The sequence below is a fragment of the Grammomys surdaster genome, unplaced genomic scaffold (assembly GCF_004785775.1).
Source record: "Grammomys surdaster isolate TR1022 unplaced genomic scaffold, NIH_TR_1.0 213, whole genome shotgun sequence".
NCBI classification, from domain to species: Eukaryota; Metazoa; Chordata; class Mammalia; order Rodentia; family Muridae; genus Grammomys; species Grammomys surdaster.
The window spans coordinates 2,858,744-2,874,470 of NW_021604658.1; the positions used below are offsets into that span (position 1 = coordinate 2,858,744).

General features: G+C 36.7%; 1 protein-coding gene across 1 annotated transcript in view; it reads right to left on the reverse strand.

Annotated features, from left to right (window-relative positions):
- Brip1 (BRCA1 interacting protein C-terminal helicase 1) overlaps nt 1-15,727 on the reverse strand; it is a 128,134-nt gene that overhangs the window by 81,594 nt on the left and 30,813 nt on the right. The window contains 3 exon segments of the mRNA XM_028772447.1: nt 648-847; nt 4,874-5,095; nt 9,572-9,862. Of these exon segments, the coding sequence (XP_028628280.1) occupies nt 648-847; nt 4,874-5,095; nt 9,572-9,862 (713 nt within the window).

Sequence of the window (15,727 nt, forward strand, 5' to 3'; positions counted from 1 at the left end):
ACTGTACAAGTGGCACCTGTAGGACTCGTAGGACTCAATGACTAACTGGAAGATGAGGTAAAACAGTGATCAAAGACAATACTTAGTGTTTGACTTGAGGAGCTGACAGGTTGTTTCTTTAGATGAGAAAAACTAAATGTAGAAAGTGAGACAGTAGATAGAGGAAAAGGGAGAATTTTACTCTGGATTTACAGTTGAAATACATTAAATATCTTAACAGATATAAAAAAAAAATAACTGTTTATGAGACTCATACTCCAGGGAGAGGCCAGGACTAGAGACCCAGATTTAGGCTTCAGCAGTATTGTAGATAATTCTCAACCCCACAGCTCTCAAACTGGGTTGCAACCACATATGGAGGTCAAGAAACTGAATATTGAAGTTGTGAAAACTTTGGTAACAAGTAAGGGACGCCTACAGTAGCCAGAAACAAATCCAAAATCAAACACAAAGAATACAAGGAATAAGCTGGGGGGAGGGATGGTCTAGTAGCTGAAGTGTTGGCTTGCACAAGCATGACGGCCTCTGAGCCACCGAGTCGTCTCTTCAGCATCCTTGAGTTTACTAGTTTTAAAATACCGACATAATAAAACATGTCTTTAATACAAAAAGGCAATATGAATACACTGACAGGCAAAAATTCTTACTTGATGAGGTTATAGCACACATCTCGTAGGGGCTCATGGCTTTTCTTCCTTATATTACTGTTGATCAAACTATCTAGCTCATCCCGAGCAAACCTTAGCTGAACTTCTGTTACACTGTAGCTTGCTGATTCCCGAGCACACTCTTCAATGTTATGAGCTTCATCTAAAATGACAACTTGTTCTTTTAGCTTTATATCCATCTGTAAGATAAAATAATTCCTACTAAAACATTTGATAAAGTGAATTTGATAGGTAAAAGATTTCATTTAAAAATTCACAATATAGGCCAATATTGCTTGTGCATTTTCTATTAGAAGTCGACCCTCAAGCCTTAAAAGCTTCAGAAACACCAGCACCACAGATACAGTTCTACACCAGAGCTCATCACTTCTCACTCTAAAACACTGGGCAACCAATCTCTCAATGAAAATGTGCCTTTCAACCGAGCATGGATCAAAGTATCACTGGCTACACAGAAGGTATACAACTGTACATAAAGAAAGCTTTCAGTATAAATTTAACATGATTACCAAACATTGTGTGTGTGTGTGTGTGTGTGTGTGTGGTGTTACAGCTAAGCTTCATAATTGTTCATAATTGTTGTATAAGCACTTTAACAAATGAGGATACATTCATATCCCTGAATAGAAAATCTTTAGAAGAAAAACAAAAATTCAGATTCAATGATTCTAAAAAAATATATATGTCTGTCTCATTTCTGACCTATGATCCTTCATTTGAACCCTTTTCCAGCATGAACCTGGAAGACTACTAATCTGTAAATCAAGAAACATCATGTTTCCTACAATAAGGGTAAAGTAAAGATCATAACAGGCTCATCAGTTAAAGTATTCCAATCCTCTGTGGTCAGAGACCAGACCAAATACAGTGATGGATATGCCATCCAAGCTGGGCCAAGCAGAGTAACTGGCGGGATTAAAGCAAGCTCATGTTCTTTTCTCCAGATTAGCTAATTGCTTGTGGTTGTCCTTGGTCCCACAAGAAATGGACTTTCAGAGAACAAAGCCATCATAATGAAGAGAAAGCTGACTTTTAAAACTCTTTTCAAGTTAGGTTTGTGTAACTTGAAATTGAGAATTCTGAGTAATAAAACATGGAAATTTTATTAAAGTAACCACCAATAAATTATTTTGAGAAAGTAATAATACCCACAGGTCTGGAAGTGACTGAAAAAGAACTACAGAAGAACAGAAATAGACTGAGTGTCAAAGGCAGACATTCCAGTAGGACAGGAGCAAGGCAGAACACTTCAGCAAGTGTAGTCAGAGGCACGGGAATCTGTGGGAGGTTCTCAGGGGTACTCAAGGTCTTCAGATGGGAGTTTTAGTGAGGGTTGAAAGGGTAGTTCTAGGTCAGACTACTGAGGGTCTTGAAAACGAAGCTTAAACATGGATCCCATCCCAGAGCAAAGGGAGAAATCAATGTGCAAGTAAGGGAATGATAGAATAAAAGTAACATGAAGACTACCCTCACTAACATTGCTATATCTACACCACAACTGGGTATATACCTAAGACGTGTCTACCATCCCACAAAGACACTTGCTCAACTTTATTCATAATAGCCAGAAACTGGAAACAACCTACATGTCCCTCAATTGAAGAATGGATAAAGACAATGGGGTACATCTACACAATGGAATACTATTCAGCTATTAAAAACAAAGGCATCATGAATTTTACAAGTAAATGGATGGAACTTGAGAATACCATCCTAAGTGAGGTAACTCAGCCCAAAAAGAACAAGCATGATATGTACTCCCTTATAAGTGGATATTAGCCATAAAATACAGGATATCCATACTGAACTCCATAGACCAATAGAAGCTAAAGCAAGAAGGAAGGCACAAGTGAGGATGCTTGAATCTCACTTTGAAGGGGGGAATAAAATAGTCATAATAGGAGCTGGAGAAATGGCCCAACAGTTAAGAGCATTGAATGCTCTTCTAGAAGTCCTGAGTTCAATTCCCAGCACTCACATGGTGTCTCACAACCATCTGTAATGAGATTTGATGTACTCTTTTGGCATGTAGGTACTCATGCATGCAGACATTATACACATAATAAGTAAATAAACAAATCTTTAAAAAATAGTCATAAGGGGCAGACATAAGGAGAGACATAGGTAGGAGAGGGCATGGGGAAGGGAATGGGGCGGTGGGGGCGTTCAAGATCAGGTGCAGAGAGGGACAAGAGAGATGGCCAACCAATAATCAGCCCAACTTGAGACTCATCCCATGGGCAAGCACTTGGCATTATTAATGATACTCTGTTATGCTTGCAGACAGGAGTATAGCATGGTTGTCCTCTGAGAGGCTACACCCAGCAGCTGACTCAGACAGATGCAGATGCCCACAGCCAAACAGTGGATGGAACTTGGGGACTCTTATGGAAGAATAGGAGGAAGGACTGAGGACCCCAAAGGGGATAGGAACTCCACAGGAAGACCAACAGAGTCAACTAACCTGGACCTTTAGGGCTCTCAGAGACTGAACCACCAACTAAAGAACATACACAGGCTGGACCTAGGCCTCCCTGCATATACATAGCAGATAAACAGCTTGGTCTTCATGTGAGTCTGGAACAACTGGAGCGGGGGCTATCCAAAAACTGTTGCCTGTCTGTGGGATATGTTCTACTAGCTGGGCTGTCTTGTCTGGCCTCAGTAGGCTGCACCTAGCCTTGCAGAGACTTGATGTGCCAGCATGCGGGGTGGGAATTTCTGGAGAGGGTGTGTACCTGCTCAGAGGAGAAGAGGAGGAGGAACGGGAGAAAAGATTATGGGAAGGGGTGATTGGGAGGGGGGGCAGTGAGTGGGATGTAAAGTGAATTGAAAAAATGAGCTAACCAATAAAAGGTACAGTAGCAGAGGTTGGTATGGTATGGTAGCAAATAAAATGCCTAACTGAGGTTGAAGAGATGGCACTTGCTGCTTTTCCAGAAGATCTGCATTGAATTCCCAACACCCACTTGAGGGCTCAAAACTGCCTGCACCTTCAGTTCATGGGAATGTCTAACATCCTCTTCTAAACAGTGGGCACCTCACACATGTTTTGTATAGGTATACATACATTCAGGTAAGCTAACACACATAAAATAAAAAATTAAATGAAATATCAAAAAATGTAAGTGCTTATTAATTTTGAACTTTAAAAACTGGAGCTGCAGCTATGACTCAGCTGGTGGAGCACTTGCCTCACATGGATGAAGCCCTGAGTTGGACTGCAAGAACTGCAAGACCTGTGTGTAGCAGATGCACACTTTGAGTGGCTGCAAGCCCCGAACTCGGACAGTAGAGGCAGGATGATCAGAAGCTCAAGGCCACCCTCAGCTACATAACAAGTTCAAGGCTAATTTACTAGGCTATATGAAGTCCTGTCTCAAAGATAAAACAAAACAACCCTAGAACAGAAAAAAAAGAGCAAAAAGCTAACATGAACTGTACAGTCACATCCAAAGAAAGCAGTAACTGGCTACATCTAATTGTTTACTTTTGGTCTTAGGCTATAGTAATTATAATAAAAATCAGGCAAACAAATAAAACTTAAAGTTCATTATTAAAAAAATTTACAACACACAACTTTCATAGCACATATTTTCTTATTATAAGCTCTTGAAGATAGTTATTTTTAACCCCCAGAGAAATGTTTTTAAAATAATTCTTAACTTTGCCAGGTGGTAGTGGCACATGCCTTTGATCCCAGCACTTGGGAGGGAGAGGCAGGCAGATCTCTGAGTTCAAGCCCAGCCTGGTCTATAGACTGAGTTCCAGGGTAGAGAGGACTACATAGAGAAACCTTGTCTCAAAAAACAAACAAACAAACAAACAAACAAACAAACAACTCTTAACTTCATGAGTGAGAGAACAATGGTCTTACATGGGAACAAGTGGCTCACAGGAGACATACGGCAGTGTCTAGAGATATCTAATGGCAACAAGGAGATACAATTGGCATCTCAGAGACAAAACCAGGGATGCCACTAAACATCACAAAGCACAGACAGCCCAGCACAACCAAGATTCCTCTAGCCCAATGTGACTCAGTCAAGCCTGGATTTAAAAGTCACCTCTTAGCTCACCTTTGAACATATTTGTGGTATTCTGTTTATGTATATCCAATAAAAAGCAGGGAAAGAGACATAAAACTTTTAGAATTCATCACTTATCTCAGTAAGCAGTAAGTTCTAATTTCTATACATACTCACACTTTCCCTTATTTGTGGGTCTAAGAGGTAGTTGTAGGGACAAAAAATTATGTCGGCATCATCTATCAGTTCTCGAGCTGTATAGTAGGGACAAGCTTTCAGTTTCCTCCCAAGGCTGACAAGTTCTTCTATGTCCCAGGCTTTGGACATCCCCGGAAGATACTGTAATGTCTGCTGATTACTAATTTTATGAGCACCATGATAGAAATAGCAGGACTTCCCCTGAAAACAGACATAAGTGATAGGTGAACAAACTTTGGAATGGAAGGAATAAAATAAGATTATCTTAGAACTTAAAAAACATTACTAAACCCAAAAGCTAATACTTTAAAGGGAAAATAAATACTTTCATATTTATAATCACAATCATACCTTCCTGCCAAAACAGGGATCTCACTATGTTGCCCATATTGAACTCCTGGGCTCAAGTGATCCTCCTGTCTCGTGGAGCTGGAATTACAGGCCATATTAAAAACCATATAAAGAAATTATAGTATAGTCTCAGAATGAAAGAGTGCTTAAATACAAAATAAACTTGAGAAAAATATTCTTAAATTGTTTGCTGTAGCCATGACATTAGCCATAACCTTTCTGAAAGGATGAACAAAGCAATGGCATCTCTTGTTGCTTTTAGAATAGAATTAGGATGCTGTATGGTGGTATAGCACACCTTTAATCCCAGAACTCAGGAGGCAGAGGCAGGCAGACCTCTGTGAATTCAAGGCCAGCCTGGTCTACTGAGTGAGTTCTAGGACACCCAGAGCTATGCAGAGAAACCATGTCTGGAAAAACAAAAAACAAACAGATTTAGGTGAAGGGAATAAGGAGGAAATTTCTGTTCAGTCTCTTGTTCCTTTTCAAATTTAAGCCATGTGACAATATTGGAAATAAGAAAACAAGAAAGGGAAACGAGGGGAAAAGGGAAGAAAGAAGACTATCTTGAGAGAAAAATAAAGAAGGATAATTACAAGAAAGTTCATAAAATATAAGAATATCCCAAAGATTCAAAATTATATTATTCAGTTTCCATCTTTCCCTATTTTAAAGGTGGAAAAAAATCTGTTTTAACTTGTACTTTTTATAGTTTCTATTAAGGTATGACATTTCTTTGAATGACAATTCTTGTTTGTGTGGTACTGGATATTGAATCTAGGGCCTCGTGCATTCTAGATAAGTATTCAAACACTGAGTCACAATCTCCAGTCCTTGTATGAACACTCAAGATGTCCAATGAAAATTCCTATTTTTTGATGATATCTATTAATGTCTTTGTTATTATCAGAAGTAAAACAATTATTATAAGTATTAATAAAAAATTAAAATTTTAATAACTCACTCCAAGTATGAAAGTCATATATTAACATAAACTGTATAAAACTGGGGGCAAGAGAGATGCCTCGGTGGTTAAAAGCATTAACTGTTCTTGCAGAAGACCTGGGTCTGGTTCACAGCACACATGGCAACTCACAACCACCTTAATTCTTGTTCCAGGGCACCTAATGCCCTTTTCTGGCCTCCACAGGCTCCTACATGCATGTAGCATGCATGCAGGCTCATCACATAGACATAAATTTTAAAAGGAAATAAACAATGTATAAAATCAGCCTGGCATGGTGGCCAGCATCTACATTCAAGTACCTGGGAGCCTGAGGCAGTAAGGTAGTAGGAGGTCTACCTGAGTGCCACAGCAATATATTCCAACTAACATAAATAATTAATTAGATGAATGAATAAAATGTATGAAACTAATAGTGATGTCACAAAAAATTTAACAAAGGTTTAAGCTTTGAATAATGAGCAAATTGCCAAAACCTCAAAATTCTAATTTTTATCATCAATGTGATTATCCGGGGCACAATTAATTAGCAAAAAATCTGTAACTAAATTCATCTTCTATGACCAATAGCAGACATGTTAAGCAAATTTATACAAAAGATATACCCTGCAAGGCTGAGAATGATAGTACATGTCTTTAATCTCTGCCAGATTAAAGTATGATAAAGTACAAGTGAAGATAAAGTAGACTATGCTTAAGTTTGTGTAAAGTATTCTTGCTTAAAGAATAAATATACACATATAATCAAGCAAATAATGATTTTTCCTTTTAAATGTTCTGGAAAAATAGATACACAACTTTACAGTGGTTTCCTTGTAGGTTTAGAGTACAGAGGAAGCTGGACAACAGGACTCCTTGTCTAGGGCTAGCTTTGGCTCTTTTATCCATGTATTTTAGTTCTTTTTGGGGTGAGGGAAAGCAGGATCTTCTTATGTAGCCCAGGCTAGCCTTAAATTTGAATCCTCCTGCATGAGCCTCCAAGGGCTGGGATTATAGTTGTGCATCACAATACCCAGATCTATCTATCTATCTATCTATCTATCTATCTATCTATCTATCTACCATCCATCCATCCATCCATCCATCCATCCATCCATCCATCCATCTACCTACCTATCTATCTAGTTATCATTATTTTACAGCTGTGTGTTGCCTGCATGTATGTATATGTACCACATGCATTCCTGGTCCCCACAGAGGGTAATTGATTCCCTAAAACTTGATTTACAGACATTTGTGAGTCGCCATGTGGGTGTTGGAAATTGAACCCTGATCCTCTGAAAGAACAGCAAGTGCTCTTAACCTCTGAGCCATTCTTCCAACTGCTTCATTTAATTTTTTTTAAAAATAAGATGATTTACATTTAAAACTTTTGAAAGAATTGGCATTTTTGGCTCAACTTTAATTTTATTTTCTCAAATGAAATAAAAAATTAATCTTAACAGACAGGTGCCTGCCTAGTTTTCCAGTATGAAGGCACTTTAAAAGAAACAGTGAACAAAAGCACATGTGCCTTCAGATCAAGCCAAATAATCAGAAGGTTTACACTAGAAGGGCTCTCAGGACGAGAGCTCTGTGCAGGCTGACAGTGAAGTCAAAGCCCATCCCTCTTAGCCCTGTAACAGAACCCAGAAGGGAGTCTGCTGTCTGGAGTGTTATCACACTTTAAACTGCTTTAGCTCAGTGTCAGTTATCTGTTTATCATTTCACTTTGGTAAATCAGTCATAGTAAACATAGACACCTATGGTGACTTTGTAATTGGCCCTCATTACAACACCAAATTACTCTGAGGGCTTGGGAACAAGGAAAAGACGCTCATGTACACCCAGAAGGTAAGCGCTTTGACACAGAGCTAGGATATAGCAAGCCACAAGCAACTGTCTTGTTTACTTTTATCACTAATACTCAAAAATAAAATACACATTCATTTCAAGCCAATGAAAAATTCAGGGCATTGAAGTCTACTAGTTTTACATGACTCAAACTTGAAAATAAAGATCAAATGCAGGATTCTAGAATATTATACAAAAGACTGCCTTAAATTTTTAATTGCTTTCACCAATATATTTTAATTTATATATTTCCTACAAATGCATAATTTATCAAGAACAAATAAAAACAGACTTAATGACAATGGCAGCCAGCACTTGAGTTTAGCAAAACCATTATTAACTCAGAAAATGGTTTAAAACGTGGTATTTGCAGTTTCAGCACAAAACCCTTTTTCTTTAAAACATAAACAGTGAAGAGATTCCACACAACTCTTCAGCTAATTAGAAAGAACTTGAATGGCAACAAATGCGACTACAGAATTTCAACAGTGATTTTGATTAAGCAAGACTACACTCTCTTCCTTACTCTGAACAAGTCTCTCAAGCTTGTCCACAGAACCTCTTACACTGTACAGTCTCTTCCACTACACAAAGTTAAATAGCTGTGAAAATGTAGTGAAGAGGTTTAGAAAACCTGAGTAAACTCTCATCTGGTTAAAATAAAACACTGAGAAAGAAAGAATAATAAAACACAATTTATTCATATTCTGTGGTAGGAGGTGACCATCAGTGAAACAAAACTCTTGGGACACTGACTACAGTCTTTTATGTAGAATCAACTCTGATAAAATAACAGACAAAACAATTTTCAAAATATACTACTATTACTCACTTTATATACTGGTTTGCTGAATATTTTTGAGTATAACCTCATACTTACAACTTCAACTTTTAAGCACATTAGCTACATTAATTATAGATTCCCAAAATAATACTGCTCAGGATTAAAATGATATTTATAAAAGTATGTTTTATGTCATTCTACCCATCTTAAATTCATACCACACCAATCTTCCTAGAAAAACTTAAGACCACATGTGACATTGTTTTAAACTTAATAATATCATATAATTTTTTGAAAAAATATGTACTAATTAGAATTATAAAGTAGAATAATCATATATCTCAATATTAAAAATTTCAAAATTTGCTCAGTTTAAAGTATATCTAAATGTATAAAATGTGCTGATTAGATCTAATTAGATAAGATTCTTAAAATGTCTTTATCTCGTCATCTGAGATAACCCATGTTCAACTATTTTGGGGAGAGGGATTTAAAAGAAAAAAAGATTATATCTGAATATAACAGAAATTAATATCTATAAATTTTAAAATCAAAATTTATCAGTTTAAGTGTTAGTCAAGATTTTCTTATGGCAAAATATTTTTCACAAAATATCACAGCTAGTAATTAATTTGATTTTCATATTACTTTAATGATCACTAAAAAATACATAGAACATGTATCAAAAAATTTAAATCTTTTTAGCCTTATTTTTTCCCCCTTAAATCAAAGTAATTTTACTCACATGTTTTCCATCCAGCAATTCCATGCACTTTTCATTTCTGTTGAAGTTTCCCACTACTTCAGGATGAACACAGGTATGATCCCTGCTGGAAAGAATAGTCATCGGGACCCCTGAGTAAGCTGTCTTACGGAGCTCTCTAGTAATCTGAGCAATCTGCTTGTGTGTTCGTGTCCCAAAATAAATTTTAGGTCTCTTGGATTGTCCCCCGTGATCTTTCTTAACAGTATTTGCAGACTCTTCGTTATTTCCTTGTTTAGCAGAACAACAGCACCTGGAACAAAGGCCATCAGGCTGAAACAAGGAAAGAAAACAGAAGCTGTCTAGGCCACCACAGCAAACGTAACATCTCTCAGAATGAATCACAATGGTCCAAGAAGCTTTCAGATATTACAGTCTCTAAATTCACCATTGAAGAAACTATGCCTCATATACAAATTAGTCCTCTATTTTCTCAAACTTATAAACAGTGTTTCCACACTTACCTTCTCTCTGACATATCATACTGACTCTTCAATTCCAAATGTTTAAAGTACGTTTTAACCCTTCTCTTTTATAATTTATAGTTTTTAAATGATATGACACATTGAAAAATCATCAATTTATCTTGGGTCTCATGTGAACTTGTGACATTACAGAATTGATAATTTTTCTCACAGCACAGCTCAAATATGCTACATGTTTTAAAAAAGCATTTGAGAGGTGGTTAACAAGAGAATAGATATAACAAGCTGAATCTTAAGTATCACGACAAAAAGTAAAGAAAATTATTCTCTAGCAAAGGCAAGAAAATGAATGCAAAAATATCAACATTTTACAGTGAGTGAAAACAGGCTGCTTGTATGGAACAAGTATGTCTGAAATCCAATTACATGTGTGAAATGAAAACCCACCAGAAAAACTGTCACCAAAATAGCTCATCCTGGACAAGCTGACTACTGATTCAGTATCATAAATCAAATCATGTAAATGTCTCTTTAAATACAGCAATGGAACCTCAAGAATACAGCCTAAAATTTACCTGATTTTAATTCCTGCTTCCAAATTCTGCCCACACCTCTTTTTTTTTTGCAAGTTTAATGAGAATTCATAGATTCTTAATAAACACTCCCTTCAAAGCTCTCATTCCTCCACCAAATGAGACAGAATGAAGCTTCATGTAAGAGAAATGTAGTGAAACAGTCACTGGTAAGGAAAAAGGTAAGCAGCACAACCATTTAAAAGAATCTACACTGGAAATATTCGGTTTGGTAGAACAAATACTCTACTTACTGCATTAAAAAAATTGTAATCAGTAAGATTAGCCTTCATAAACAAATGATAAGTCATAGTATGTTACACCACAATACTGGAGATCAAGCTGTCTTTTAGCCTCAGTTCAGTGGAAAAGCAAGTTCAAATTACTCCTAGTCTCACTCAACCTTGTCCACCATTAAATATTACAATACATGATAGAATGGATGTAAATGTGACCCTTCTGGAGCTGTCACTCACTGGGATAAAAGGTTCACTGATGTGCCAAATAAACATTCAGTCAAAGCAGATAAAGTTACAGTCATGCTGGAATTGTTACATTCCCCTCTCAGGTTGCCAGTAACAGCAGATTTCATTACAGAGTGCTGCCACATTAAATAGCCAGTTCCAAATATCCTGCCTTCTATATTGAATAATTACTTACTCACTGAAAGGATAAAAGAAGAGTTATGAATGGGGCCCTTGTCAACAGTGAGGCAGGAAACAGCTGACGTGTGGTTTATATTACATATGTTGCAATATCTAACAACTTATATTCACAGAGAAAACGGAATGCAAATTCTATCATGATATTTGCACTGAATTCTTTTTTACTTTCTACAGTGATCACATTAATTAATTAACATACTAAGGTAATTTCAAGTACAGAATTAGTTTACTTTTTCATACCTTCAGACCTTTTACTCAATTATACTATTTCTCTTCCTATAATGCTGTTGAATTTACTTGACTATTAGACTGTTAGGATTCATTAAATCATTGTGTTCTATATGGATACATTATACAGAACCCTAAAGGTAATTCATTAAAATGGCTCTCAAGGCTTAGAAAACTTCTTTTTGAGAGAACACCTTCCAACATTAATTTCACTTAATATTTACTACCAACTTCTTTTAAGTTCACCTTTTTCCTGACTTCCTTTCAAAAAACAAGGTACAGAAATATATAAATCAACTGCTACAAATGCCTTAATATTTAATTTATAGACCTTTACATATGTATGAACATATTTTTCATATAAGTATTTTCAAACAAAAAGAACCACTATCATATAGTTCTATAACCTGATATTTTGTATTCTTATTTTTAAATGTTAAAGATGGGTGAATTTGGCATTAATAAATCACTTCTCATCTTCAAATGTTATGTACTAACAAAAGTTTATGATTAAAAAAAAATTTAAACACAATAGATTTAAATACCATCAATTGTTTATACCTTTAATTCAGGAAAGTATAAACCATGGATATTTTCATACAAAATGTGTTTTGTTTGTTAACTTTTAAAGTGATCTGAAATAATTCTGTTTCTATGAATTCAAAGTAGAAGCCTTAAGACAGTTCTCAGTGGGGAGTTAGGCAAGGAAAAAATAAGACTGAAATTAAGACAGTGGCGTCTTGTTCCTATGTAGTCCAGAGATTACCACTTAAATGACTGAGAGGATATTTGAAGATGGAAAAGTGGCATGACAGCAGAATGGAAGCTCTTCAATAAGCAGTTAGCCAAGAACAAAAGGAGCTGCTTGAACCAAAATTATTAACTTTCAACGCTGAAAGAATACACAAGATAGGACGTGAATAATAGCAGTGACAGGAGATCAGAACACTCCTTGACCTGTGAATAAGCTGCTACTCTGTGGCCATTCTCTGAAACCTTTGGACTCGGGAGTACTGAAACAATCAGATGAATAAAAATAGCCTCATTGCCTATTTCTCCTGTTAACAGATTTATGCTTCATAGAATGGTCGCTTTTGTCTATGCTCTTTAAATTTATAGAATTTTTATCAGGACACTACAAAATAAAATTTAAAACTATAGACTCTCATTTAGTATATTGAAGGCCAGCAGGCGAAACACCTGTTCTCTAAAACTTGTCAACTCTACAGCCTGTAAATGTCAATGAGTTATGATCAAGCTCTGTAAGATGGCTTCCTCTTCATATCTAGAAACTTTCTTCAACAGAAGACAAGAAAAACCATGATCCATAGAAGCAAATGCACAGTATCATTTAAAGAAAAATACAGGGGACACCTGTGGACAGGACAAGACAGGACACACCGGATCAAAAATCCCTTTCAATTCTTGGCTAACACTGTTCTTGGGGAGTTAAAAACCAAGAATTATTAGAAATTTTTCCACATGTTTAATGATTTCTAGTTCCTCTTGTGTCCTATTGTATAAAGATATACCTGAATTCTTTGAAAGGGTGAAGGATTAGAAGTTGGATTATGAGAGAAAGGCCAGCTGCCGAGTCTTTCTACCATCCCTTGCATAAAGCTGTGAAAAGCAGTTTCAAGTGTGACACACTAAAACATCAGCTGCTTAAGTGCCACAGCTCTCTGCAGCTTTCACAACACAACCCCTTTAAAGCATTATGCCTAACCACTGGAAAAATAAAATGAGTAAGGCCATGAGTTTTTAGAAAAGAAAAATCAGGAAATAGAAATTAATGTCACTGCCATCAGTGAGGCAAAAAACAAACAGCATTAGTTGGTGCCACATATACTGAAATAGCTAACGACAGTATCACAGAGAAAATGGGAAACAAATTATATCATGGTATTTTAACTGAATTCATCAAGTTACTCTGGTATTCTGTGTACTGCAGAACTTCTAAAAGGAGACTATGGATTGAATAGTCTTTGGAGAAAGCAGAACAAAAAGAGCATATTTTCTATGAACAAAACAAATTTTAAGCATGGTGTGGTGGCACACACTGGTTATCCCACACTTGGGGAGTGGAGGCAGGAATATCAGCAGTTCAAGGGTATCCTCAGCTAGTCTGAAGGCAGTCTGGATTGAAACTCAGTCTGAAAATGCATGTGTGCACTTGCATGTTCTCTCTCTCTCTCTCTCTCTCTCTCTCTCTCTCTCTCTCTCTCAGTCTCTCTCTCCTTCCCTCCCCCCCCCACACACACGAAAGGAAATGCAAACTATATGGAGGAGACTAAATTACAGAAAATAGTAATTCCCATTTCCCTGACTTCCCAGATGTACAGCTATTTTGTCTCACTACAGCTTCCTTAAGGACAACAGCTCACATTTCTTCACATAACACATTTCCCTTGGAAGGCTTATGACTTGGCGTTCCAAAACAAACTACTATAGCCTAATATCACATTGTAAAAGTCTGATAAACATGTAAGTCCTAATTTAAAGTGGTTTAAATATGATATACTTCAAAAATCAAATGATTAGCTTTTTAAAGCAAAAGCACTGGATAATTTACTACTCTTTGAGGTTAAAACAAATCATCTTATGCTAGTATTTGTGGCAGTTTTGCTGTAACACATACATATCCTAAGAGGTTCAATATTAATAACTACCACGTATTAAAGCTGTCCCTGGATGAAGAACTGCACATGCAGTATCACATTCCATCCATCTTTTCAGTCAAGAAACATTAGAACTCCTGGTTCCACCAAACCATGTAGAAGACAATGACAAGGGCCACCCAACCTCATCTACAAAAAAGGCTTCTCTCTTTACTTGCCTTACAAGGGGCAGTTTGGAGACTTTATCAATGCCAGTTTCATGAATTACAGAATTGTTTCCAGTTTGTTCTATGTGCATTATTTTTCTGATGCAGTTACAAAACATTACTAAGGATAAATTATGAATTAAAGTATACAGCTCATAAAAATTACTTAAACTTACGTTTAAATCAAATATTGTCTATCAAGATCCATGATAAATATAACAAAAGCGTGGAAGAGAAGGATCGTTCAATTAATACAGAGAATCAGGAAACTTTTTTTTTCACCAGCAAATGTTTTTCATCAAGGGTTAGAGAATAAATATTTCAGGTTTTGAAGACTATAAGGTCATTCATTGCTCCTATATCTTTTTTTAAAAAAAGTCCATGTGATTCAAATGTGAGTAAGGGTTTTTGTTTTTGTTTTTTAGGCAGGGACTCATTTTGTAATACTGAGCTCTCTCTTCGAAACCCAAAATGATTCCAAACTTGATCCTTTTGCCTCAGCCTCTAGAATGCTGGTATTATAGGAATATGCTAACACCCACCACCACCCCCCCACTTAGAAAAGGATTTATTTATTCATTTGTTTGTTTAGTGTTATTTTATATGTATAAACATTTTACTTGCATATATGGATATGCATCACATGTGTGCCTGCTGTTCAGGGAAGTCAGAAGCGGTCTGATCCCCAGGAACCAGAGTTACAGATGGTTATGAGCTGCCATGTGGTGCTGGGAATGGAACTTGAATCATCCCCTGCAAGGACAAGTGCTCTTAACTGCTGAGCTATCTCTCCAGCTCCAGGAAAGGTTTTTGTTAAAACAATAAACCAATAGCAAAAAATAATTGAAAATGTAATCTCATTAATATGTAAAACTTCTATTGCCCTGCAATGGTGGCGCATGCCTTTAATGCCGGCACTTGGGAGGCAGAGGCAGGAGGATTTCTGAGTTCGAGGCCAGCCTGGTCTACAGAGTGAGTTCCAGGACAGCCAGGGCTACACAGAGAAACTCTGTCTCGAAAAAAACAAAAAACAAACAAACCAACAAAAAAAAGTGGAAAGGTTGATGAGTACTTGAAAACATTAATAACCTAATGCTTAGCCCATCTCAGTAATTAGGAAAATGCTAATTAAAACCACAATTACCCAGCACTAGGGAGACAGGCAGGCAGATCTCTGAGTTTGACACCAACCTGGTTGACAGAGTGAGTTCTAGGACACTCAGAACTACACAGAGAAATCTGGTCTCAAAAAACCAACTAACCAACTAACCAACCAAACCAAAACAAAGAAAACATCACAATTTCCCTTTTACACTCACCAGACTGGGTGTTGGAACGAGTGTGAAACAGTCTCATAAGGGATGAATACTCGCACAAACCGACAGATTCACTTTGGAAAACACTAATGAAATCAAAGATACACA